At 45.0% G+C, this 27,884-nt stretch overlaps 1 protein-coding gene and 1 long non-coding RNA gene across 2 annotated transcripts in view; one reads left to right on the forward strand and one right to left on the reverse strand.

Moving 5' to 3' along the window:
• The window catches only part of efnb1 (ephrin B1), a 61,913-nt gene that overhangs the window by 14,417 nt on the left and 19,612 nt on the right, over positions 1-27,884 (forward strand). The window contains exon 2 of the mRNA XM_022751874.1: positions 11,228-11,505. Within this exon, the coding sequence (XP_022607595.1) occupies positions 11,228-11,505 (278 nt within the window). The remainder of the gene's footprint in view (positions 1-11,227; positions 11,506-27,884) is intronic.
• On the reverse strand, positions 14,376-14,803 carry LOC111226624. The gene is made up of 3 exons (XR_002665315.1): positions 14,771-14,803; positions 14,542-14,660; positions 14,376-14,420 (listed from the first exon to the last, which is right to left on the reverse strand). It is a non-coding gene; the product is annotated as an uncharacterized LOC111226624 (long non-coding RNA).

The following is a 27,884-nucleotide window of genomic DNA, read 5'->3' on the forward strand; positions in this document are numbered from 1 at the left end:
TTTACATAGCCAGATTTCACGTTGAAAGAAGATGGTTTATTGAAATCCTGTTGCAGCATGCCCAGCAGAAGCAGGTGTGGACCCGCTAGCTTGCCTATTTGCCACTAGTCATTTCTGTGGAAAGGGGTGTGAACGCTCCCCAAATGCTAGACGGGGGAAGTTGCCTGCGTGGCACATTCATTAACCTGGTATCTAGCTAATCTCCTGGCTAATTCATTTAGTCCTCCGAGCACTCCTGTGTATTAATATCCTCTCTGTGCTGCCGCTCATGGGCTGCAGTATAGAGCGTAGCCATGGCGATGATTGTGTCATTATTTTGCAGTCAGATGAGTGATATCCCAGAGGGCTGTAGCTGGGTTGTCCGGGCCAGTTGAGAGGGACTGATTAGAATTGCAAATGGACGCCAAGTGTTGTGTTTATTGTGTGTCTCAATATTGGAGACAATCAGGCGAATCAAAGCCCTCAGCTGGAGAGATGGGACTGAGGCACGGTGGGCCTCTCTGGTTGGCACCATGTCCTCAGTGCTTGCACAGTGCCCCCCCCCCCCCCCCCCCCCCCCTCCCCCCCCCCCCCCGCCCCCCCCCCCCCCCCCCCGCCTCCCTCCTCTCTTCTCCTCTCTGTTGCCCCCTCTCTCGGTCGACTCTGTCGTGTGTATAGGTCCTGAAGACGTGGACACAGCTGGAGAAGAGACGGAGAGAGCCACTAAATCTAGTGCACTCAATCATCTGTAGTGTGGCGCTCCTCTCACACAGCTGAGAAATATTAAACACGCTTTATGATAATGAAAGTGCTGGCGACAGACATAAATATCAGAGGCAAAGTGCTGAAGGATTAAAATGTCTTGTACGTTTGCTCATAACACAAATTTGTCATTGATTTCATGGCTTCCTGAATCGTTAGAGACAGAATTATCAGCTTTTCATCAGGAGAATTTCTTTTTTTCTCTCTCTCTCTCTCTCTCTCTCTCTCTCTCTGAGACCTGTCTGTGATGAAGAATATCAAGTCACTGCACATATTAAGGGATCAGGAATATTCAGATATCTGCATGCAGTTCCGTTGTCAAGCCCTGCAAATGGAACCTATTGGCACCATGCCCTTGTTATGGCTGGGTGACAGACTGCGGTGCAAAGTGCCCCAAACACACATTTTCTCCGCAAATCACTTGCGAATTGTTCTTCTTTAACGATTGCCCATTACCCAGATATTGACTCACTGTTTGTACAAGATTCAGCGAAATCCATCTGAAAGCCCATCCAGTGCTGTTGTGTGAGACAGGAAGCTAGTGTTTTAGCTCAGCGTGTAATTCATTCTGTCAGTCGCACACAGAGAGGCCTACCTTCTCTTGTTTCGCTACTGTTGGCTTTTAGAGAATGTGTGTTTGTGTGCATATAATGTACATGCACACGCAAGAATGTGTGTGTGTGTGTGTGTGTGTGTGCGCTCATGTGTGCATATGTCCCTGTTCGAACACAGGATAATTCCTCAGCTCGTACATGCACCCCCATATAGCACCGCATGACCAGTCACAACAGGCATGTGTGGGGCCCAGGTACGGGCATGCACAGTGAACAGATATCGCTACAGGGAAATGACTGTTAAAGCTAAAGTTTTATTGCACCACACACGTTCTCTCAAGTTCTGCCCGCTGTAGGCTAAATGAAAAACAACAACAACAAAAAAAAAGTTAAGAGGAATGTGTTCACGCTCTACGGAAATCCCTTAGATTCTCTGTGAGCTTTTACCGTGACTTGCGAGGGAAGAGAAGGCCGGCAGCCATCATAAGACTTACATTTCTGACATGATATGATCAAGAGTCACCGGCCTTGAAAGGCAACAGCAGTCAGTGCATGTGAGGCTGAAGCTGCAGCTCACAGCCTGTTTAGACAGCGCTGTGTGCCATTGAGCTTGACGAGCAGTTGGTGAGAGATCCTTAGAATTGTGTGTGTGTGTGTGTGTGTGTGTGTGTGTGTGTGTGTGTGTGTGTGTGGTGTGTGTGTGTGTAAGGAGAAAAAAGAGAATGGTTGAGAGGGAGAGTGTGTGTCAGATCGCCGACGTGGCTGTTTGTGAGTGTGTGAAACTGAGGAGAGAGTTCATGAGGTGACATCTCATCAGCTGTTTGACTTTCCCAGTTTCCCAGGGAAGCAGTTTCAAGAACAATGCAGAAGAAAAACCACCAACCACCGACAATTGAAATGCCACAAAAAAAACCCCAGTGCTATTTGTTGGTGACTGAATTATTGCTGTTGCTTGAGACTGGAGACAGGGGAAATGTGTGAGTGACTGCACTGTGCTTGTACCAGACACATATCACCTACCGGACTCCTCTACCCATCCATCTCCCAGCGCTCCTCACAATAACAGGAATACATTAGAAAAAGAGTGAGTCAGGAGGGAAGGGGACGCAAGATAAATATTGTGTTAGTATTTTCCCTCCCTCTCCCTTGCAATTGTCTTTCACACTGACAGATGAACAATGAAAGTATTTTGAACTTTGCTGCATGCTATCTTTTACTTCTGGGTTCAGAACCGTGCTGTCAGAGCCAGACGTGTTCTGGCAGAGATTGATTGATTTGCTTTCTGTGCACCATGTCTTCCCTTTGTTCCTCCAGGAAGGCTTTGGTTTCTCTCCAGTATTCCAGACGTTCTGTAGCTGTGCCATATTAACACCTGTTTACAACATACAGACTCATAAAATATCGATTCAGCTCCTCTTTGATCGTAAAGTGCTGCCATAAAATTCAGACTGGAAGCAGTTCATTTCTATATTCTGACAGAGACAAACTCAACTCTTTGGGTAGCACACCCTGCTCTCTGGAAGGGGTGGGGCAGGCAAAAAAAAAGATATCCTATCAAGGAAATGCGGGCATTAGCTTTCTTGCCAAGAGTTAGATGAGAAGATTGATATAATTCTCATGTCTGTACGCTAAAGCCACTGCTAGCTTAAAGGAGCTATTTGAAAGTTTTGCTGTTGCTACATAGCCAGCGTTAGCATTAACAGCTGTTGCTGCTGTCAAGCTTCATTCCTGTACCAAGAGCTTTGTCCAGCGGTGGAAAGGAACGCCAATGCTAACTGGCGTCTCTTTCAGATTTTTTCTTCTACTGAAGTTAGCCTGCTAACCAGCTAGCCCGGGCCTGTCTTTTCACTTTCTGATAGTGACTGACTGCAGCCTCCAATCTGCTCTGAAGACGAAGCGCTGCCCAGAGGGTGTATTATAACCTCTTGTCTTGTAAATGCAACAATCACCACCACACACTCTCGGCAAAGGGGAAAAAAAAGCCCCTTTACAGACTCGAAACAGACATTACAGCGAGCTTGGCTCTGTCAAAAGGGGACAAAATGCACCCACCTACACCTCTAAATCTACTAATTAACATGTTTTATCTTATTTGTTTAATCTCTATAAAAAAGTGTAAAAATGACTCAATGTGGTGTTAACTCGTAGGCGGATCCTGTTACCCATCGGTGGAGCCAGGCTAGCTGTTTACCCCTGGTTCCTGTCTTTACACTAAGCTGGCCCCAGCTCCTTTTTTTGTGCTGCACAGATATGAGTGATATCATTTCTCTCACCTAACTCTTGGGAAGAAAACAAATAAACATATTTCCCACAATGTCAAGTTATTCCTTCAAGAAAGGCCTCATTAGTAATGGGTGTCAGGTTTGTTTGGGTGATGTCTTTGCTGATTTGATTCCCAGATGTTTCAGTGCCAACATACTGCTGTGCCGGGCAAATAATGCCCCCCACCCTCTCTCTCTCCCTGGCGTGTCTGAGAGCCGACTCATTCGGAGCACTGGTTAGGAAAATTAGCTAACTTTAGCTACAAACCATAGCCTGTCTCTCATCCTGAATGAGCTTCACTTTGCTTCATTATTCAGTCTAAAACTGTGATCCCTCGACTAATTTTTAACCATGCTGAGATAGGAGGCCAATGTTTTTTAAAAAAATTGAATTTAACCATGACTGGCTCTATCTAAGCCAAACAGAATTTAAATAAGTAGTGTATAATATGGAGCTGTGTGTGTGTGGGCTGTTGGCTGTGCTTGTGTGTGTTTATTAGTCCATGTGATGTCCTGATTGAGCAGTGACTTTAAAGGGCAGGTTTTTCTGAGAAATGCTTTCTGAGGGCTTATCAATGGGGTTGGAGATATGGAGCAGAAAATGGCCGCTGGTGAACAACCCGGGCAAGCTGCGTGGGTTTGATAATGGTTATGATTCTTTTTCTCTCTAGTTTCTTCTTCGCTCCCCCAAATGGGAGTGAAACACAATCGGGGGAGTGTGAGAGATGCTATTGTTCGTCTCTGAGGTTCTCCTGCTTTCTCTCCCCTCCTGCTCTGCTCGGCACTGATTACAACCTTGCATCCTGGTCCAGCTCTTGACTCTCTGCTCTGCAGCTCTCAGTCCTGTGGGATTCCTCTCTCCAGGACTGTCCAGCTTCTCGACCACCACACGGACGGACACAAACACACACACACACACACCAACCCTGGCACGTTCAGAGTGTCTGGCTCACTAACACACACACCCACTCAGGCATGTATGGACACACGTATATCTGCACACACAGTCACACAAACACGCTCACACATACAGTGGGCTCGGGCCAGGCGGGTTTGGCAGCGACTGTAGACTGGGCCTGTGGAGAGATCTTTACGGAGCATGCAGAGCCCATCTGTGGCTGCTCCTCAGTGATGGGAGGCAGCTGGCTGTGTGTGTATGTGTTTGTGCATGTGTGTGTGAGTGTGTGTGTGTGTGTGTTGTGTCATGGCCAGGGAAGGAACTAGGAGAGGAGGAAAGAGGCTTGTGTGTGTTTGGGTCACAGAGCAACCCCAGAATGAGGGCTAAACTCAAGCTGAAGCTGACCTAAGCTCTCTCGTCTAGCCAAGCCAAGCCAAATCTCCTCTCCTCTCCTCTCCTCTCCTCTCCTCTCCTCTCCTCTCCACCCAGCCCTCCAGCTGGAAAAGCTCAGTCCCTGGGCTCCAGGATGAATAAGTGGAGACGCAGAGAGCAACAGTCTGGGCCTTCTCTTGCTGTCAGTGATACCGTGGATGACGTTCAATCACAACCGCATACACCCATGCTCGCTTAACTCCCCTGCTCTTAGAGAGGGATGGGCTCGGCATTGACAGAAACCACAGAGGCCATAAGAAGAAACAGATTATGCTCTTTCTCCTCCCTAATGACTTCTGACACTCCTCTCGCTCAACGGTGCTCTTCAGCATGTTCATCTAGTAACAACGTCCACTTCTGTCCTCCTTGTGGCAAGGCCATCTGGGTGTCATCTTGTTAGCTCATTACAGCCGCCAACGGTGGGATGCTAACCCCTCATGTGACAGTGATCGAGGGCAAGCATACTGAGCTTGTTTGGTGAACATGAGAGGTGTGTGTCAGCCGCTCTCTCTCTCTCTGTGTGTGTGTGTGTGTGTGTGTGTGTGTGTGTGTGTTGTAACTCGTCTGTGTGCAACTGTTATGAGTCACGCTGAATCTGATTTGCTGTGCATGCCAGCCTGTTGACTGAGCTAACTGAAGCTAGTGTGTGTTTGTCTGTGTCTGTGTGAGAGAGAGAGAGAGAGAGAGAGAGAGAGGGAGAGAGAGAGAGAGAGGGTGTCTGTGTTCACACGTACAAAAGCTGTTCTCTGCGGGGTGGAATTCAGGATATTCTGTCTGTCTTTTTTTTGCCTCTGACATCTTCATTTATGTCCCGCTAATGGGGACAGCCCGGAGGGAAAATACCAAGCTTTCTGCTTTTCAGCAAGTCACTGTTGCCAAGTTTGGCCTACTGGAGTTTAAATGAAACTTGGATTGAGCTTACAGTTTATCCAATACCACTACCCGTTGGCGAGTCTGTCCTGCTTTTCTATAGTCAGGGTCAAATCCTTCCTGCTTTGCTAAACAGTTCTGGAGCCAGATGGGCCTTGTTTCCCTTAATTTCAGGATCCTTGTGTTTGTTCGTGTGTCTCTCTCTATGTGTGTGTGTGTGTGGCCTGCACTAGCATTGAGGCGACTTGTTTACTGTGTTTGACATGTGAGGAAATCAGTGTGTGTACACTCCAGGGCGTGTGTTTATGTATGTGTGTTTATAGCCAGGCCTTCCTTAGAACATCTGCCCCTGCGACAGCCTGACAGAAGCCAGCTATGTACACAAGCGCTGGGGTTGAGCTGCCGGTGACGAGCGCAGACCTGCGACCAGCACACCGTCCCACGGCGAAGCTCCAAACGCAAGAGGGAGACGTTCCGCGCCGGTTTCAGATCTGTTAGTCATATAGACGACAGTTCACATGACTTGAGAGTATTGTAGATGTGGCGAATTTCTCTGTAGCCTTACAAACATGCTGACAGTTTGATGATATGTGCCTTTCTCCCCAAGTATGAAATGATCACACTGTGTCAACAGCGCTCAGTGGATCTTAACCACATATCAAGAGCGAAGCCATTTCAGAAGCTGCTGTTTGAATGTTTCCATTGTGAGCCTGAGCAAGCATGTGGCTCTATCTTGATGGATCTGAAAGTGGTTTAAGGCTGAAACAGTCCCCGCCAGCAGACAATTATTTAATATTGATTGACTTGAATGAGAACAGGATGGGTTTGTAGCCTGTGATTACACAAAACATAGACGGCCTCTGGCGAGTGAAGCTTTAAATCCCCGACGCTACATATATATATTACACAAGAGCTCAACTACAATACCCTTTGCATAACACAGCTTTGTGTTCATTACGGACTTAAGTGTAACCCTTTCATGTGGGTGAATTACTGTAATGTTTCACGAGAAGCCGTAAAATCTGTCTGAACGGTAAGCCTATGCAATATTGATTGAAACGGCTGTAAATATGGCTGCCGTATGGAAAGTGGCATCTGTAATAACAGGAGGGAAGCAGCCACACTGATTTTGTGGATAGTGCAAGAGAGAAATGATAATTGTTGAGGGAACGCTGTTCCTGGCGTGATAATTACCACGCTGATAGCAAGGGGAATAGAGTACCTATTGTGGTGATGATTGTGTGTGGAGTGTGTGTATGTGTTTGTTTTTACACGGCGCACTCGTGTGCTTTAAAGGCCAGAGAGAAAGAGAGAGAGAGAGAGAGAGAGAGAGAGAGAAAGATCGACTGTTCGGCTGCAGAAAAAAACAGACAGGAAGAAGAAGTAGTACCTGTGTCCGGGCCGTTGGCATGTTCCCCTGGTGGAGATGGATTGCCCTGTATACGTAGTTGAGGATAATTGATTTTAATTGATATGTATGGCATGTTCATGCTGCTGCTCAGGAGGAACAAATCAATTTGACACCATTCTGTTGATATGAGCCGTCTCTGCCTCTTTCTCTCACAGTTCCTGTGTCTCGGGTCCATTCATTCGGCGGTCGAGGCTGCCTGCCAGTGCAATGCTCGGGGCAGAGGCCTGAGTTGACTGGACGGGGGTGGAGAACACGGGGGGGAAGGGCTGGTTTTAGGCTCTGTAAGGGGCTTTGAGTGGGCCTTAGTGTAGGCGGCGTTTTATATGAAAGTCGGTGAGGGCAAGGCGCTTGAATAGAGGTGGCTGGGAAGTTGGGCTGGGAAGGTCCAGGATGCACCCCACAGTGCTTTTGTGCGCTCTCACATCCATGTGTGTGTGCGTGTATGGGGAGGTGGTGGGGATGGTGGAGGGGCGGGGGTGTAGCATATGTGAGATCATGTGCTCATATTCACCAGTGGAATGTAAAAAGAAAGAGGAGGGGGCTCTCTCCTCTCGCCTCTCTTTTCCACTGCTTCGTTGTTTTCTGTTCTCTCTCCGCTGCGCTGTAGCGTAGGTCTGTTTGTATAAGCTCTTTACAGGATTGAGCACGCTGTGGAGCCATCCAGATGAAACAAAACCAACCTCATTTGGTTGTTTTGAAAATGATTCTCTTTATTTTGTTTGGTTCAGGCAGATCCACCTCGTTTGACATGAGGGGGATAAAGGCTCTCTCACGTTCAGGGTCATTTCCCAGAAACATCGTTTGTATCTGCACGGCTCTTCCTCTGTGCTCTCAAACTTCTTTCATCAACAGGTCTTATAAAGTCTCCAGACAACATGAATGAAAGATGCAATGCAACCTCCCTTTTCCCCCCTTTTTCCCTTTCGACCTCCTCAAAAGTACAATAATCTTCAGTCACTCGTCTCCTCCTCTCCATTGCGTGGCTGTGTGTAGCACCGGAGTGGCGCTGATTAAGCCAACAGAGAGACAAACGGGAGACAAAGTCCCAGCCCACCAGTTTAGTTTCACATCCTGGACTGGAGCTGGGCCGCAGCTTGCCAAGTGGAGGGCTTTTAAACTGGGCTAAACACTAATTGCTGCCCTATTTCTTTTATGTTGCTTCTTTCCCATCTGCGATGGCGCTTCCAGACCTCCACAGCAGCCAGAGCCTCATTATAGCAGACAGTTAACAAAGGCTGGGAAACAGAAGCGGAGAATTCACTTAGGATAGCTATCTAACCGCCAAATAGGAGGCCTGCTCGGAAAATTGAATCAATGACAGGGGCCGGCTTGTGATTAAATCCTTCAGGGATATTAAGATATTATGATTTTGGAAATCTTAATTATTCATCTAAATTGTTGCGGCTCGCTTTGATAATCAAATAAATGGGTTGTAAAACCGGGAAGTGGGGTGTGAGGCACATTGTTTTATTTGAGAGGTGGGCTTTTAAGTACGTTTTTAACACATTTGAAACAGAACATTATGGAAAAAAAGTTGCCAACAATTTCCCTACTAAGAAACAGAAAATAGAAAACACCTACTTGTTGAGCGAAACAAATCAAGGTTTAATTGTGATGTTTGCATGGTCTTTCGTTTTTTTCCCTCTGGTTTCACGCTTGTTTTTCTGTAGGTGTTTTTTGTGTGTGTAAAGAGAGAGATGAGGGGTGGTGGTGATGAGGGGGGGTGGTGAGGGGGAGGATGGAGAAGGGGAGATGAGAGAAAACAGAATGAGGGAAATGTTGAGGAGGTGAATGAGCGGGAAGGATAAAGCGAGAGGGAATGAGATTGGGGAGTAGAAATAGAGGGGGCTGAGATTGGGGGGGATAGAGGGAGGAATAGAGAGAAGGTGGGGAGGAGAGGGGGTGGTCAGCAACAAAGCCTAATGTTGCCATGGAAACTTGTTTATGCCTCACTGATGCATCTTGTAGATCCAATTAGAGACTGATTGTGTCCATGTTTTCATAGACGCACGCACGTGTACCAAGGCATGGTGTGCACACACACACACACACACACACACAAACACATGAAGACATATGTCAATTATACACACACACACACACACACACAAATATACACACACATATATGAGCACATGCAGAGTGTTGCTGCTGAAAACCAGTAAATTGCTGGGAGAGGTAGGACAAAGGATACCCCACATTCTCTCTCTCTTATCGGCCCTTGAATTAGCGCAACCCCTCCCCTCCCCTCACCCCCGCCTCACTCCCATGAGCATCAGACAATAGCGGGGAAATAACGTCTCACCCGCTTCCAATCCTTGTATGAGAGCCCCTGTCCGCACATGCTTTCATGACATCATATTCAGCAAAAAAAAAAAAAAAGAAGAAAAAAAAAGGTGCGTGTGGGGGCTGACGGGCAGGATTTTGACCGTTTTGCAAATTTCATTTTGCATTTATCTCTTTAGTGAATTAAGTCATTTATTTGGTAATGCCCCTGTCAAAGAAGAATGCCCATGAATGTTGAAAAGGCCTTAATCCAATCATGTTCATTTTCATGGGGGGTATTTCTTCAGAAAATGGGACTTTTTAAATGATCGTTTCTTACAATGGCTGGCCGTTTGCCAGTGTTTAACATCAGAGGAGGAGGGATGGCGATCATAACCCCCCCTCCTCTTACACTCACACACTACTCTATCAGTCTCTTTCAGGAGGCATCACGGTCCTCCCTTCCCCGGCAAGTCTGAAGAGTCAGTTATTTAGTGGTGAAATGATGTGTGTGATGATGAAATGAGGGGCTGGAGATAAGGTGAGATTACACACTGAGAGAAAAAGAAGGGAGAGGCAGAGAGAGACAGAGAGGGGCCCAGCCCCTGATGTCTTGTTAAAACGTGAGGGATCAGAAAGAACAACAAATGCATTGCGCGCTGCTAAATCCTGCTTAAATCCGCTGGCATGGGCAGATCTAGCAGATAGCCCCGCTGCTGTGCTCACTGTCTGCGACCACAACACATACACACACACACACACACACACACACACACACACACACACACACACACACACACACACACACACATGTACACACACTTACATAAACACACCCGTGGTCAGTCCGGCTGTCTGGGTTAATGCTTGGCTAACTGGGACAGCAGAGCTGAACCATGTTGACATTTTAAGCCTCAAACAAGTCCAGAACAATGATTCAGCCCGTCTGCCCCCCCATCAGACCGCAACCTCAGCCCATTTTGCTGACCGACTAGCACACATACACACACATGCAGACCTGCATAAACATACACACCACTGCCCAAACACACTGCAAGTACTCAGTGTACCCCCGCCCCCTCTCTTCACACACACTTACACACGCACACTGGGTCTCCTCCTGTTCCCCACCTTTAGTGAATAATAGAGAACAAGAGCTGATCTGATTGAGTTGGCAGCAGAGAGCGAGGTGGAGAGGTACAGTAAGGCCAGATGGATTATCTTAATCCTCCAGTGGATGATCATGGCAGAGCGAAGATGAACCAGGAAGCCTTAACCTCCCGACCTGTGCTCCTGACTGACCCCTGCGCACTGTTTTCCTCCAGAACTCTGACCTCTGAAATAGAGGCAGTGTTGATATAATGTTGAAGCACCAAAAGTATGAAAAAAAAAAAAAGTAAAGAAGAAAAGAATCTGTGGCATTCATTGGATGTAATCCTATCTGTAGCCATTTCTGTGGCAGCCATTTTGTGTATGGCCATCTTGTTTCCCTCCTTGCAAACTTTTGGTATGCTTTGATTCGGATCCAAGTATGGAGTAAGAAACTTTAGAGGATTTGTGTGAAACGCTCTGTGGAGTAACACTGAACAATGTCAAGCTGCTACATGCCGTCTTTTTGTGGGGTTAAATTAACTACGCTCTTCCTAAAAGCCCATGCCAGACAAATCTAAACCCATAACTCCCATAGCTCAAAGTATTAAGACTGTATAAACTACTATTGAATTATGTGGCTGCTTTTCCAGACTGCCTTAATTATGTGTGAGTAACACTTTGTCTTCTTTGTTTCGTCCCTCAGGTTTCTGGCTGGAAAAGGCCTGGTGATCTACCCAGACATCGGGGACAAGCTGGACATCATCTGTCCCAAAGCGGACCAAGGCAGAGAATATGAGTTCTACAAGTTGTACCTGGTGAAGAGGGAGCAGGCGGAGAGCTGCAGTACCGTCCTCGATCCTAATGTCCTGGTCAACTGCAACAAGCCCGAGAAGGACATCAAGTTCACCATCAAGTTCCAGGAGTTCAGCCCCAACTACATGGGCCTGGAGTTCAAGAAGAACGTCAACTACTACATCACCTGTAAGTTTGTCCTGAATTATTATTATTATTATTATTATTATTCTTGTTGACATTTCGCTTTTTAGCCTTCATTTAACAAGAGAAACTGGAACAATCTGAACAATAATCTCTGCTTCACACTCGGTTACTCACAGTCACACCTGGGAGTTTCTTTGTCAAAACTGTATTTTAATGGTCCCTGCAGCAGCTCCATAGCAACAAGTGGCTTGTGATATACCATGCCTTGCTCATGGCACAGTGGCATTAGGTGTTAAGGGTGGAAGTTCTCTTGTCAGTGAAAACTAGACTGCATGCTCATTGGTGGTAGTACAATTACTTACTTAAGTACTGTACTTCTAGTTTGCTTTTTTTTTGTAAAAATAGTAATGGAGTTAGCCTATATCTTAAGATGAGGTGTTCTTTCATTTTACGGGTCTGTAATTTAAGAACAGTTTCTTATCACATCTCAAGCTTACAGAGAAGAACTGTGTGTTTTGGTTCTACTTTAGGGAAAATAAAGACAGGGTCTAGTTGGCACACATTTAATTTCCTAACTTCCAATTAATTGCATGTGTTACCCAGAGAGTCTTTTAGTCAGTGCACAGCAAGTTCAAAAAAAAAATGTAAAATGTAAAATAAGCAACAGGGCAGGGTAAGATTTAATATACATGGAGATTTAAGTTTTCCTTTCAGGGAAATTGCTATTTTCCTTGTAAGTAGCACCAAATTATATTGTTCTTTCCTGGAAAACAAATTATTACGAACTGTGAAATGAATGGTGACATAGAAGAACATTTATATAAAGGTTATTCTGTATATTGATCTTCAATTTAGTTAACTATACATTGTACATTATGTACATTTTTCTGATAGTTCTCCTGTTCTTTTACATTTACTTTCAATGCAGCATCTTTACTTGTAAGTATTTTGGCTTTGTGATATTACCATATTTACTGAAAGTAGGCTCTAAATACGTCCTGTTACAAAACAATATGTAGGCATTCTACACACTTTTTACTTTTTAGATAGAGCCTGTTTCTGGTGAATTTATTATTGCTAACTTATTATAGGTAATATTTTGCGTAACCATTGAGTAATACTTTAGCAGTTAAAATTATATTCTGTACCAGTATTTTTGGATTTGCACAAAGTAGATTGTGTTTAACAAGAAAAACAAAAACAATAAAAACCTGGGGCTAGAGTGTTAAATGTTTTATTTACCCTGAGCATTAAATTGTGAATGAAAAAAATATTCCACATTCCAAATCAGTGTTCATACTTTAAACAGTAGAGTATTTAAACAATTTGACATGATCACAATAATTTTATGTTTTAATTAGAATATATTTATTAAATACAACACATTTAATACATCACAACAGTTAATCAGTTTTTTTGTCTGTGAATAGAAAACAACACCGCAGTGGTCGAAGGAAGTCGAGGAAGCTTGTCTCTCTGTTGTTCGTAGATGTGACCTCTGAGTCACCTGTTGCGATCACCACATGTTCAAGAGGAACTGGTGCAACCTGAACAACAGCAATGTCTGGTTCAATGAAGGGGTTGGGGTCCTCCACCCAGCTGGGTTCTCCCCTGCTCTCCTCTCTGGCCTGAACCTTGAATGCAGGTTCAACAGGTTGTGCCAGTAGTTTTTTAACCACAGCAGTGTTTGGTTCAGTTGGAGCTTTGGGGTCCTCCTCCCCGCAGCATCCTCCTCTGCCATCCTCTCTGGCCTGAACCTTGGATGCAGGTTCAGCACAGTGTGATAGTAGTTTTTTAACCACAGCAGTGTCTGGTTCAGTTGAGGGTTTGGGGTCTTTCACCTGGCTGTGTTCTTCAATGACATCCTCCCTGTTCTGAACCTTGGATGCAGGTTCAGCAGGGGGTGTGATTACAGCAGAGTCTGGTGTTTTAGAGAATTTGACGTCCTTATCCAGGCTGGGTTCTCCACTACCATCCTCTCTGGCGTGAACCTTGGTTGCAGGTTCAGCAGGGTGTGACAGTAGAGTTTCAACCACAGCAGAGATTATCTGTGGACTGGGTGTTTGCTGCTCCTCAGAAGTGGTGGCTGGAGATTCAACTGCAGGTGTCAGATGAGCCGGCACTTTGGGGCTCTGGGGCCGAAACATCTCACAAATCTGTTCTGCGGCGACATCAGCAATTTTACTCAGGAGCACTGGTGCAAAGTTCTTGATCCTGTTCACCAGGATATCGTGTGGGTACATCTGCCTGATCTCTGTTAGGATAGACAGGACCATGTCATCCCTCATGGAGCGGGAGAAGTTGGCTTGATGTCCCATAGTGGTGAGAGCACTGGAGACACGGTCCAAAGTGGCCTTTGCAACCCCAACAGACAGTTTGCTGAGCAGCTGGGAAGGCATGTTTAAGAGTGAGCGAGGGGGAAGCACCCAGAAGCCCTGCAGGACTCTGGGAACCACCTCCATCACCACCTCCTGTGGAGAGAGCACTTTAGAGCTGGATGCCTCCTGCTGTCTCTGTCTCAGGATCTTGGCATAGTCTTTTGCCATGCTGAGGACTTTAGGATGTCTGTGGGTTACAGTCAATAAAAATACATTTTAAAGAATACATTTTATTCAGAATATCACAGACGTATTAAAACCAATGTAGTTCAGCTGTTAATAGATAATGTGTGTCTAATGTGACTCACTGAAAATTAGGGGGTATGGCCTCTGGGGACTTGAGGAGCATTTTGGCCTCAAACTCAATATCCCTCATTTTATTGCTGACGTTCATTGCCCACACCTGGACCAACAAATCAGGTATATAGTCCAGTTATTTCATATTTAGAGATTTAAATCAACATAATAAAACAAATCATTCCAATCTAATTCAAGTGGTGTTGGGATTCTTGTCTTACCAGCATCAGAAGAGGCCTGGCTTCGTCCTCATCGAAATCCTCCAGCTCAAACGCCCAAAGACTTCAAACAGAAACAAAACAGACATTATCTTTACTGTTACACTTCACTGTAGACAGATTGGTGTGACATGAGAAGAGTTCAAGGTGTAGTGGTGGACTGTGTGTTTGTGTCAGTAACTCACCGCTCTCTCAGCGTATTTTTGCTCCTCTCCAGAATGAGATCAATCATGTCTTCAGCGGTTACCTGAGATGGGATCTGGTTTTTCTGCTGAAGCTTTAGGAGTTCCATCAACAGAGCAATCTGAAAAACACCAAGGAGATATGTCATCTTTAAGTATGACAAGACAAAGTTTATCAGGATTTACCTGGCATTTTGTGTTGCTGTGGGCTTTGAAGGATAGTAGTTCTTACCTGAGACTTGTAGCTCTTTATATGCCAGCAGAGCTGCAGAGCCCGATCATAGATGGTTGTATCAAACAACACCTTTAAACCAAAGAAGATAATGTTAGTTTTTTTAAAAGTAAACTTGAAGATGTTTAAAGTCTGCAGTAAAAACCAAACACTCTCAAGAAGGATGCAGCCCTCTTAATTGGGCCTCTGACATACCCTGATGGGTCTGTAGATTCCTCTGCTTCCTTCAAGAAACTCCATATTTAGTTTCTGTATATCACAATACAGAACAAACAGAACAAACAAAACTTTCAAAGCAACAACTAAAATTTCACAACGATAGGTTTGACAATAGGGCTGAGAATACAACTTGGTTGCTCTTCCTGGCACAAATGAACAGAGTGAGCTCAGGGTGAAGAGTTTGCGGGTTCTGATGTAGAATGCTGGTTGTTGTGTCACAGTCGAACTGTTCTAGAGCTCAACTGCTGATGTCACACAGTCTGCCAGGTCCCCAAGGAAACGCTTTTAATTAAGTATAAACTGTAAAACCACTTTTAAAACACTACTGTGAAGTGATGCATATATAATACTGTATATAAAATGCTTCAACCCCATTAATTACATGCCCAGGTTGTATACCCAGCTAAATCCACTGCTCTATTGCAGTAAAGGATAAGGCTGACGATGGTCTGTATTTTTATAATTGTCAACAAATACCCATGAAAACACCAAAACCGAAAGCCCCGCATTTCCTGGAATGACATGAACAGTTTTCTAAAATCATAACATGTGTTGTGGTTGATCTGGTCTGAGGGTACTGACAGCTGGAGGCTCTGCAGCATCTGTAATTGATTCCTCTCTGAATCAATGAAATGATCAGAGATGATCTTGGCATTAGGGATGTAATGTCTAAACTATCATGCAACAAGCTTTTCTTTAAGAGCTGCTGGCACAGTGAGAAATCAATAGAGGCTCTGCGGGCCAGCAGAAAAAAAAGAGCCACCACCAATATTCCCTTATGAAGCTTAATATATAATACTGATATATCTATGACATAATTAACCTTTCAACATGTTAAAGTAGCCATAAAAGTCTTAAGTATTAATCTCCTCACATTGCATTCTTTCCCGAATATGGATATAATGCTTCCCTGGATGATTTAACTTCATGTCCGTTTGAACTGCTCAAGAAGATATGAAGTTACATCTCTCCAATCTTAAAATAAAAACAAGCTACAGTATGTTTTACTCTCATAAAATGGCGTCTTTATATCATCTCCCTGCGAAGGAAAAGTCCACGTTAAATTAAGTCTCACATATGTTTTCCTTTTGATCTGCAGCAGTTCAATCGATATTTGCGAACTCTCCCTCAAAGCCAGAATGCAGGGAAGCATGAAGCTTGTGATGTTATCAAGCAGCAATTTTTTGGGGGGCCGCTCCTGTGGCAACATATCATGTGGACTTTAAGAAATATTTCTTTGAGCTTTATTACACCCACATGTCTTTAGAAAACACCTTGGGCACTTTCGGCGTCTGCTCAAACTCTTCCTAGCCGGCTGTTAGCGGGGCTGCTCCACATATTGTCTCCTGATTACATCATAAATATTTTAACTAACTCTATTCGTGACATGTGCGTGGGCGTGCGTCTTCGCTACAGTGTGATCCAACATCAAAGCCAGAACATCAACTAACTTTACTTTAGGTTGAATTTGCTTTTATACGACGCTCTCTTGTGTCTCCGCTGCATAACGACATTCTTGCTGATGTGTGTATTATGCAAGTGCTAAGAATACTTAACACTCACTACATAGTGTTTCAGACTGTGAACTCATATCTAGAGTCAGTTGTGAGATCACAAATCCTTCACAGGGGAGGCTGGTCGTGCTGGATCCAGCCTGCTGGTGGATCATTATTAGGCTCATATACTGTAGCGTTCTGGTGTCAGCAGTAATTTGGATGTAGTATTTGTCTCTGTATTATGTTAATGTTGTTGTCCTTTGCAACAGGAAGAGCTCGCTTTATTTATTCCACTCCAGCCAGCATGCACACACACACCTCGACACACGTCATCTATCATTTAGATAATAGCCATGCGTCGTTGCCGTGTGTGTTTGTAATATGTGTGTGTTTTCTTGTGGGAGCAGGCGAGGGAGAGCGATCACCTCCACTGAACTCACTTTTCCTGCTTTTCTTGTTTAGCAGGATCCACATTGTGTTTGTGTTTGTGTGTGTGTGTGCGTGTGTGTGTGTGTGTGTGTGTGTGTTGAAGCCCCTTTAGGCCAGCTTATCCCCGCCTAGAAGATGTGAGTGCGTTATCCCACCGTCTCTGCTGTGGATGTGGTCCAGCCGGCCAGCAGAGCGGTGTAAATCTCCTCGGCCTATAAAGACCCGGCTTATCTGACCTGATTAACGGTCGAACGTGGCAGACGCTGTTTGAGACGAGAAGAAGATGCATAGGGAGTGGACATTCCACTGAATCTTCCAGCAGGGTTTTTCTTGTCCCCCGGCCTCCACTCTGACTACACGGCTCCGTTTGTCTTTCATCCCCCACCCCCACCCTTACTTGTGCTTGCTCCTTCCAAGGGGTTGAATAAGCAACAAAAGGTGTGGGGTAAAGTAAGCAACAAATGGTGTGCGTGTGTGTGTGTGTGTGTGTGTACACTTGTTTATGTGTGTGTGTCCCGTGCGAGCCGTGTCACAGCAGGGGATCCCGTCCGCTCGGTCTCGTCCATCCCGGCCCTGACTCTTGACAGGAGTCACGGGGAGGGGTGAGGTCAAAGGTCAAAACTCATGCGCAAGAGGTCGCGGAAACACAGCAGGGATTCAGTAATGATAACCCTGCACTGATCTAAACCCCAGACCTAGCACCAGGTTGTGCTGTCCATCAGTACCCTGGACCCCCGATGTGCACACACACACACACACACACACACACACACACACACACACACACACACACGCACACATACATACATACATATATATACATACACCTTCCCAACCCCCCTGTGTATGAGCGGATAAACTGGTTGTATTTCATTGCGTTGTCTAAACACAGGATATGGAATGAGCTGTTTGTGAGGAAAATGGCTGCGCTGTGTTTGGAGGTTAAAGTCAGGAGAGAAGTGATTTTAGACAGGAGGCTTTTAAAGCGAAGGAAATATAATGGAGAAAATGAGCAACAGAGCGGGAAAGAGAGAGAAGGGACAAGCATACATATATATACAGACAGTCTTTATACGTCCCCAGTGGAGCCAGAAAAAGTCCCTCCATTTTCTCTCCCATTCGCCCCTCATTGAAATAATGTACCATGACTGCTCGGTGATATGCTTTCGGTGGTTAGCCGGGCCGGTGCGTCTCTGTTCTATATAAGGGTAAGGCCATGAGGCAGTAAACAGAGGCAGCCTGTCGTCATACACCCCTCTTCTCTCTTGATTTCCTGTGTAGCGGGGCAGGGTAAGCCTGATCCTTCCTGACAGCTGTCACTCTCCATCTCAGTGTACCATCGTGGTCTCTGACACACACCGACTTCCCCACCAGAATACTGCTGCAGTGGAGCACATGCTATCTCACCTCCAGAAGATTGCCTTAGTAAAATACATGCAGCAGACAGCCAAGTTGTTTTCATTCTTCGCCGCCTAGTTTGTTTGACTTTGCAGGTAAATCCAGTGGAACTCCTTCCACTTTTTTTAGTATGGAAAACACAGAGTGACTGATAAGCACTTCATTGTTCATGGATAAATTGGAAATGGAAAATCTCTATTTATTTCCTGACTCGTTTAAACATGGGTGCTTACCCAGTCTTTGAAAAACAATACCTCAGAATATATCTGACAAATCGCATTTGACACTGTGGGATGATCTTTCTGTGGTGCTCACACCTGACAGGATTAAGGTTAGGAGGTATGCTGCATATCACTAACATTCATGCTCCTCAGCGTGGGCTCTTCCTCTGTATCGCTGTTATTTTTTCCTCTAGCATCCTACACATTGTACACCCCTCCATCCATCAAACAACCCCCCCCCCCCAAAGGATTCCTCTATTGGGCAATATGCATCCAACACTATCTTGCTTTTGCTTTCCGACTCAGCTTCTTTACCTTTTATTTGCCCTTGGGAGAGTTGAAGGTCAAGTTTGAAATCCCTGGCCCGGCTGCAGCGGATCACAAGATCCGCCCCTGCCCTACATTTGTAAGGATGTAAACACTCCAACATATGTGCACACGCGTGCTCCCACGCAGGTACTCGCGGTAATAATGCAAGTGAGCTCAAGACTAAACACACACACACACACACACAAACACACACACAAACACACCTAAGTGGAAACTTGTGCAGAGTCAAATAAATATAAACACTGGTAGGCTCATAGCTCGATTTAAGTGCAATAACAGTAATCTGATTAGGAAAAGAAAAAAGTTAAATGTCATGTTTTAGAGTTAACATAAAATTACCATAATCAAATCTCAGCCACTTAGAAAAAAAAAAAGGCAATTGCGTTTGTCAGCGGCACATTTGAGAAGGACAAAAGGCATTTTGATCGTCAGATTATAGAGATGCAAATAACTCACGCATTTCTTACTCGCAATTACATGAATTTTTGTTGAGGAACAATAACTGTTCACATCTGGTAACCTCCCTCTGTAAAACCACACTGAAATATTTTAATTACAAGCAAGAGACACTGTGCAGGATTTTCCTTTTGCAACAATTATGGACTCTCCCACGTAGTTGCCATCAATAAAGAACAAAGGACACATTGTTTTATTGGGTCAAAAAATCACTTACTTGGCCCATTTTAAATGCCATGGTACATATCATGGGATCAAGAAATATTAAAGCTCAACAAATGTTTCATCACTTTATTTCCCATGATTGTAGAGGATATATGTTGTATAAAAGTGTGTCACATCATCCTTACCTTTAAGTTTTGTCAGTGCTGTGTTATAGTGTATGTCATGTTTTTTAAAGAGTAAATTATTCAAAAAAAGCTAAATTCTTGAAGAAGTGAATCCACATAGGAAGTCGGTGGTGGATTGACTCGGGAGTATCTGTCACTGATGTTACCTTTTAGAGTTTTAAGTAGCTAATCAGGAAGCCTTAACGGATTTCATTTTCAAAGTAAACCCTGCTAACAGGTCAGGTTAGCGCCGGTGAAGCAGCATGGCCTGGGATAAGGAGATTTACCCCCCACCCAACAACCTCCCAACCCTCCAGCCCCCCAATGAGTGAATATAGCCCAGTGTTTATTAGAGTGCCAGTGTAATATATGACTTTCTGCTTGCTTTGCAAATCTATCCAGGCTGCCTCTGCTACTTCTCCTCTGGATATTTCATTCAGAGAGGGTTAGCAGGCACAGCGTTATTGTCGCTGGTTATTGCCTTTCGTTTATTACAGAGGAGTTTGTTTAGAGTGGAGGGGCGGCGGCAGCGGTGGGGGGGCTGGGTCGGAGTGGGGGGGGGGGGTGGGGGGTGGGTGTGGACGTGTGCTGGTAGGAGGGACATGAGGATTTCCTTTAGAGGGAGGGCTGGTTCACGTGGCTGTACCAGTGAATGGTAACCATTGGTTACGGCTGAACCCGTCGCTGCTAGATGAAGCTGATATATTCATTTATTCATCTCAATTAGTCCGCTCCGTGCATCTCCAAACGCAGACACTCATCCCTCCTCGGCTGTGCTCCATGCTTATCTTATTAGAATATTTTATCCTGCGTGCAAGGCCTCCCTCTTTCTCTCTCTCCCTCTCTCTTCTTCTGTCACCCCTTACTCCTCCAACCATCCTTTTCTCATTCCATTATTCTGCTCTCACGTTGGGAGGTTGTTTGTGTGTGTGTGTGTGTGTGTGTGTGTGTGTGTGTGTAGTTTCTGTGGGAAGTCTGTGTTCAAGTCATTTTTGTTAACTGATAGCTTAGATCTCCTCTCAGCACACAGACCACGAGAGACCACAGAGCTAACTCTGCGAAACAACAACACTGTTGATTTTTGTTTTCGTTTTTCTTCTCTCAACTAACACAAACTCATTTGCTGAATGACTCTTGTCTCTATGAGCGATTTTCAATTATTGAAAGCAGCTTCCTGGTTTTCTTTAATTCCATCCGCCATGCAGAAACCATCTCTGTGGTTTTGCAACCCTAAAATAGCTTCAGGCAAAAGGAGAGGAGACATCTTAAGACTGCTGGAAAGATGCGTGTTTGGAGTAGAGTCCATAGTGATTAGGAAAAGTAAATGTAGGACACGAGAAGATGAGCATCATTGTCCATAAGGCAAATTGTAACGGACAATGGTGTATCGCTGTATAAAAAAACATAAGCGTAGGATAAAACAATGACAGCCCATAATCTAAAACACTCTGGAAATGCATATTTCCCTTTCCATCTGAGATGTCTGAGGTTGTTTGCCCTCTGCTTTGCCAACAACACATATTCTCAGTGTCTTTCTTCTCTGGCCAATAGCTAAGCTCAAATCACAGCTCTCTGTCTGTCAGACTGAGCTCGCTCTCCCTCTCCACCATCCCTAGAACAGTGGTTTCTCTTTTCCAAGGCACACTCTGAAATGGCTTTGTTTTCCGACAGCCATTCAGTGGCACCCTCAGCCTGGGCCTGCCAAGAAGTCCGCCTCCCCGAGCTGGAGCCCGGGCTTGTTTACACAAACTCATCGGAGAAATATGGATGTATAATTATAGAGGTTGTTAGTTTTAATGTCGCATCCTTGCTATGGAAACCACTGCATGCTTGGTCAGCTACGCTGAGGGGTGGCTGATGAAACCCTGACCGGGGATGGCGTGAACATTTCTGCGGAAAACGTTTTGGGGGAGCAAGAGAGAAAAAGGAGCTTCTTGATGGAATCGAATCAGCGCCGAGCAAAGCAAACAAACATGAATCACAAGGCGGTGATAGAGATTGCTGTGGTTGTCCAACGCATAAATACAGAGTCTAAATACTGCTCTGCAGGCCAGGACCAAGCCCGTTTCTGTGAATTCAGCTCGGTGGCAAAATGTCCATGTTCCATTCCAGCACGACCGCAGGCACACAAACACAGTAACAGGAGCAGACAAACACACAAGAGGCGTGTGTGCGCACAAACACACAGGCATAAATAAGCACAAAGCCACATAAGCAAATTCAAATATATATATACTCATAAGCTCACACAGCATGCAAATAGATGCTCACAAAAAAAAAAACACACAGACACAATGCGCTCGCACACGTCCATCCTCCTCTCTGCACAGATTTGCTTGCGTAATAGAAGCTGCTATATGCATTGTGCATTTGTTAATGCACATTCAAGAGAACTGTTGCTTAGCTGAGCACAAGATGCTCTCAGTCAGCGGTCCCATGGGTATGAATGTGTGTGCTGTAAGTTTGTGCATGCGTACCATGATGGATGCATAGATGGAAGCGTCATGTCTTCAAATAAATGCGTGTTGTGTTTGAGTTCAGGCTGTGCCGCCTCTCACACAGAGTTGATGATTTCGTAGATGGCGACGGAACGATTTTACCTCTCGTTCCAAACCCACAGGTCCAATTTCTTTCTCTCTTTCTGCTCCTCTCTCCCTCTTTTTTCCTTCTGCAACTTAATCTTTTTCTCCCTCTGCCTTTCCATTCCACCTATTTTCTCTCTTCCTTAGATCTTACCCTCCTCCCTCCCTCCCTCGCCTGCCTCCTCTGCCTCTTCTCTCCTGCACAGTGACAGATCCTTCAGGAAATTGTTTCGAGTCTGCCAGACATTTTTGTGTTGTGGCTGTTTATTTGTGCTGGGGGCACAGGGGTCCGGAGCCTCAGTCTCTCTCCGCTCTCGGACTAGAGGTTAAGCTCCCGAACTCTTTCACCGCCCTGCGCCAAAAAACACTGATCCTCGATCAGCGTGGCTTTACCGTGTAACCGATACCAGGGATGAGGATAGAGGAGCACCAGAGAGGATGTAATCAGTGTGTGTACGTGTACGTGTGTGTGTGTGTGTGTGTGTGTGTGTGTGTGTGTGTGTGTGTGTGTGTGTGCGCGCGCGTGTGTGTGTGTGCGTGCATGTGCGTGTTTGTATATGTGCGTCAGCTGCTGGCTTTGTGTGTATTAGGATGTAATCAGCAGCATTTTTTCTGTGGTCTGCTGTGCTCTCTGATTGGGGTTTTGGCGAATAACAGGGGAAGGGAGGAAGAGTGTGTTTCTTTTCCTGCTTCTTGTGTTGCAGCCTGGCCTCAGAGCTCGGAGGAGCCTTCGCTGTGGTTTGGAGCTGCACTCGCAGCTCTGGCACTTTACACATCAGCTACATCAGAGCCTCAATCTATTATATATCTGTCTGTCTCCATGTCACCATGTGTCTCTCAGTGTGTGTGTGTGTGTGTATCTGTGTGTGTGCGTGCATTAGAGCTGCACTGACTTGTGTCCCATGTTGGCTGCAGTCAGCTTTGTTCAGTCGACTCTATGTTAGCAGGTACAGAGGATTCCCCGAGGGTTTAGACACACGGGCTCACACATGCACACTCACACAAGCACGCACATGCACGGTCACAGGGACACACGCACACCCACACACCTGTGCACTATCCCCTCTCTCTCTCTCTCTCTCTCTCTTGCTCTGCGTCTCTGCCCTGGTCGTGTCTCTTGCAGATTTTGATTTTTTCAGACAACAGATGGGCTGACATCGACTCACTCCTCTTTAACAAGTGAAGTCTCTGTCTCTCTGACATCTCTCTCTCTCTCTCTCTCTTTTTGTCCATCTCACTGTCTTTACTGCCTGTCTGCGCTGTAATCTCTCCAGTGCTAAAACGTTTATTCAACCACTCATGAGGCATTTATCAAGCAAAAATCTTAAACGTTCGCTCGTTCCAGCCTCCCAGATGTGAGGGTTTGCTGCTTCTCTGTGTTATACATCACTGTAAATTAAATAGATTTGGGTTTTAAACTGATGGTTTTACATTTGGAAACATCACCATGTGCTCTGGGAGATTATGATAGCCGTTTTTCATTGTTTTCCGTCTTCTTCGTGACAAAAATAGTTAGTTGTAGCCCTAAATCTTTCACTTTTTGTTTTCCTCTGACCTGAACATCACACAGGCAGTTTCAATAGCCTGAAGGCAGCTTTCTCACTTGAGCCTTAACGCCTGCTCTGCCTCTCCTCGCACATCACATCACTGTACCGTTCCCTGTCCCTTACTTAGAATAGCCTACCTCCTTGGGTTTGTTTTGCATTACCTATTTGAGATGGGAAGTGCTGAGCCTGCGGTAAGAGTTATTGTTTGTTTGTTTGTTTGTTTCCCATCCTTGATGTGTGTTATTGTGCCGAGGAACACAGGGCTGGCTCAGTTGTCATAACTCTCTTCTGGAGGCCAGATTGAAAAGGTCAGTGAAAATGAAGCTCCACAGAGGATGAATGGACACAGTGTAGGAGCTCCACACAGACACAGTCGAGCCTCACACACATGTACACACATCTAAACACATTTGCATAAACTCACACAGAGAGAGACACATGCATACACACACACACACACACACACACACACACACATACACACAGTCCCTGCGAGCACATTTTTTACATGCACCAGCATGAGCAGCGAGTTCTCTGAGGATATATCGGCCTCCGCTGTTCATGTTCGTTAACTTGTTCCAGGGCTTCGGCTCTGATTTCCCTTTGGGGGGAGTTTGCTCACAGATTAGCTCTTTAGTCAGTCTAGTTTTCTGGAGCCTCATGGCCTTTGACATGCCACGACTATCTCCCACCACATTCCGATCTATCCCAGCGCTTCTTTTATCAGGCAGCACAGGCTGATTTGTGGCTCGTGGACCTTCAGATCGAGCAGGGCGACTCCTCTCTGGAGTCCAGAGTCCCATATCACCTTTGTAGATGACCACAAAGGCCAGAGAGAAGACGGAGAGGATCAGTTTTATCATCTGCTGGGATTTAGCGAGTGAACCATGGTTCACCTCATGTGATTATCAGTGCAAATGAAGCAAGACGAAAACATCAATGAGCCTCCTGCTGAGGAACAAACTCACCAAGAGACTCTCTGTGGGCATCTGTCAGCTGATTACACATGTAACCTGACAATACCAATACCACCCACTAATGTGGATGCTTTTGAGGAAAACTACTGGGATTTATAAAACGCTAAGCTTAATACAAAGGCATTTTTATGGAAACAATAATGGGATAATCAGAGCTCTACAGTCTGTTTTCTCTCTTGACAACCTGTAATTTTGCAAGTTTTATTACAAAGAGAAGGAGCTCAGAACATTGTAGTTTGTTTATTCATTGAGTGTTAGTGAGAGTGTCTGGATGCATTTGCTTTGGAGGCAAAATAGTTTTCAACAATGAAAATGCAGAAAAATATCACATCATGAAACCAGCGATTCCCAACCAAAGAATGGAGCCTCAACAAGTGGCCCCGAGAAAAATCAGAGGGGTCACAAGATGATTAAAGAGGATAAGGATAAGAAAGAAAAGATAGATTTCCGTTACACAAAAGAGATATTTTGTTACTTTTCTCTTATGAATAATGAGTACTTTCGCCTCTTTAGGCCTCTTATAACGAGACAATCTGAGACGGAAAAATCTCCTATAATTTGTGGTGAGGGGTCACAAGTCAAAAAGGTTGGGAATCGCTGACACAAATCGTTTAAGTTGGCTCGCTGCTAAGCTTCGTGTCTAAGGCTGCACTTCCTGTGCAGTAGCTGTGTCACAGTAAGAGTTTCGTTGCTTCGTTTTATATTAATATGATCCATACCATCAAGCCACATGTAACGGCATAATTACAAAATATTTTTTTTTCAGTTTGTGAAAAGGGCCTGACACAATATGTAGATCCATTTGTAATAATTAAGAAGCAAGGGAACAGCAAAAACTATTTTCATAGATAGATAAATAAATAAATACATACATGACTAAAGCTTTGATTAACAATTAAATAGTAAATAACTCAAAATATTTCATCCACAACAAAAGTTCCCCATGTTTTATATGTTATCCATCCGATACATCAAATTATTTGTCCCTATTTTGTCACAAATGGACATATTTTTGCAGCCATTTGGTAGCAGTAATTTCAGGGCAGTTACTCTTAATATTCTCAACAGATACTTATCTCTTCTCTCAGTTTCTCTTGGCATTCTCCCCAACTCTCTCCAGTATAAAATGATGGTTAATAGAGAATGAAAATTGAATAATATGCTCCATTTCTTTGTGTAGAATTTCCCAGAATGATCTCAACTCTGGGCATGACCAAAGGGTACGTCTGAGGTAGAGCCTGTATGGCTCTTAATTTGAAGCAGCAGCAGAAAGTGATCAGTCAGTTTCACAGAATCTCCAGAAGAAATTAGGGTAGATGGGGGAACTGGTGAGGGAATACAGGAGCAGAAGAAGTCATGTCGACTGACTGTTGATGTGGATTAATGGGCTGCTGGTCGATGAGTGTGGGCATCTCGCCCACTATCTTCTGTGCTAAGAGAAACACAGGGTCAGTGATGGGATTAATGAAATACTAATGTCTAACTCCCCTTTGTCTTTAACAAGGATAAAACTCTTTGTACTCATTGTTCACTACGCACACAAGCTCACAAACAAGCCCTGCGCACACACACACACACACACAGACACACGCACGCAAACCCACACACACACATACACACACACAGACACACACACACACACACACACTGGTTAAGAGCGAGATAAACAGTAACTTCGCAACTCCCACATGTACAATATTAACCTTTAGCTTTAGCGCGTATGTGTGCTTCAGCATGTGTTGCATCTCTTCTAACCTTTAGCTCTGACCAATAGGAAGGTGAAATGCCAGTTTTTTTCTCTCTGACCCAGTTTCCCGCCCGCTTATTTCTCTGAACACGCAACATTTCAGCTGCTATTAGTCAAATGATGCACTGTCTCAGACGAGAGTTCAGAGGCGTGTGTGTGTGTGTGTGTGTGTGTGTGTGTGTGTGTGTGTGTGTGTGTGTGTGTGTGCTGGGTGTTTTGTGTTTGTGTAGCTCTCAGGGCATGTTTGTTCACCTGTTAGTTTTGTGTATTCAAGGGTGTTAATGTGTGTGGGCCTACTAGGGTTGTAGCAGTTGAAATAATTGTCTAATTGATGGTGAGCGACGTTTACAGCGAACAAAGAAAAATAACAGTCAGAACCATCTGAAGGGTTCCTTTTCCTTCTTGCGGTTGAGCATTTAGATGTACACAACGGCTGGTCAACTGAAGCAAGAAAAGAGTGACTCCAGGCCAGGCTTCGTCTTCTTCAGGCTGTTTTTCCCCCTGCATATGGTTTGTGTAAAATTGCTGAGGTTTTCTGCGGCTGCAGCTCAGTGATATCGGTGAAAAGAGCCATTACAGCCAATTAGCTACTCTGTCATTAGGGAGGGTTGTGTGGGCTACTGGCAACTTCTCCACACAACAGAATACATTATAGCTGGTAAAGTTGAAAAAGCTAATATCTAAAAATGTTCCATATTGAGAACAACAGAGTCACGCTAGGCTTGAATTTCACAGTCACAGTGTGGTTATGAAATTAATATTGGATGCTTTGGCTGCTGTCGTCGCTTCTCATAACTTTAATACTATATGCAACAGCTTATAGTATTATAAGCTATAAGTCCCCCCCCCTTCCTCAGGTTACTCTGTTTTATTGTGGCAATCGACTGCATTCAGAATTCTATGATCTGCACTCCCCCGGTGCACACCTGTCAGATTATGTGGGTTTCAGCTTAGAAGCGTGCATGCACATTTTTAACAGGCCTCCTTCATTTTGTGAGTGTTTGTGTGTGTGTGTGGCGGGCAGGGAAGGGGGGCTGGAGGGGTGGAGGGGGGCGGGGGGGGCAGTGAGTGCAGGAGAAAGGTTCAGGATGCGATGTGCTCGAAGATGAGTCTGTCTACATCTGTCATGTTGGAGTGCGCTCAGTCTGTTCATGTTTGAGACAGATGACTTGCTCTGCTCCCCAAGGTCCTCCTGTTATTCTGCATCCTTTATCTCCTACTGATCCGACAGACGGCCTGCACCGTGTGTGTACTTCTGTTTGTGTGTAGGCGTGGGTGTGTGTGTATGTGAAAATTCCCCATGTGCGCATCCTGTCTTATGTGTTTCCTTGTGCTCTCGTGTACAGGACAATGTCATCCTCTGTTTTTGTGTGTGTGTGTGTG

This window comes from Seriola dumerili, unplaced genomic scaffold (genome assembly GCF_002260705.1).
Source record: "Seriola dumerili isolate Sdu_G_001 unplaced genomic scaffold, Sdu_1.0 BDQW01000161.1, whole genome shotgun sequence".
Lineage (NCBI taxonomy): Eukaryota > Metazoa > Chordata > Actinopteri > Carangiformes > Carangidae > Seriola > Seriola dumerili.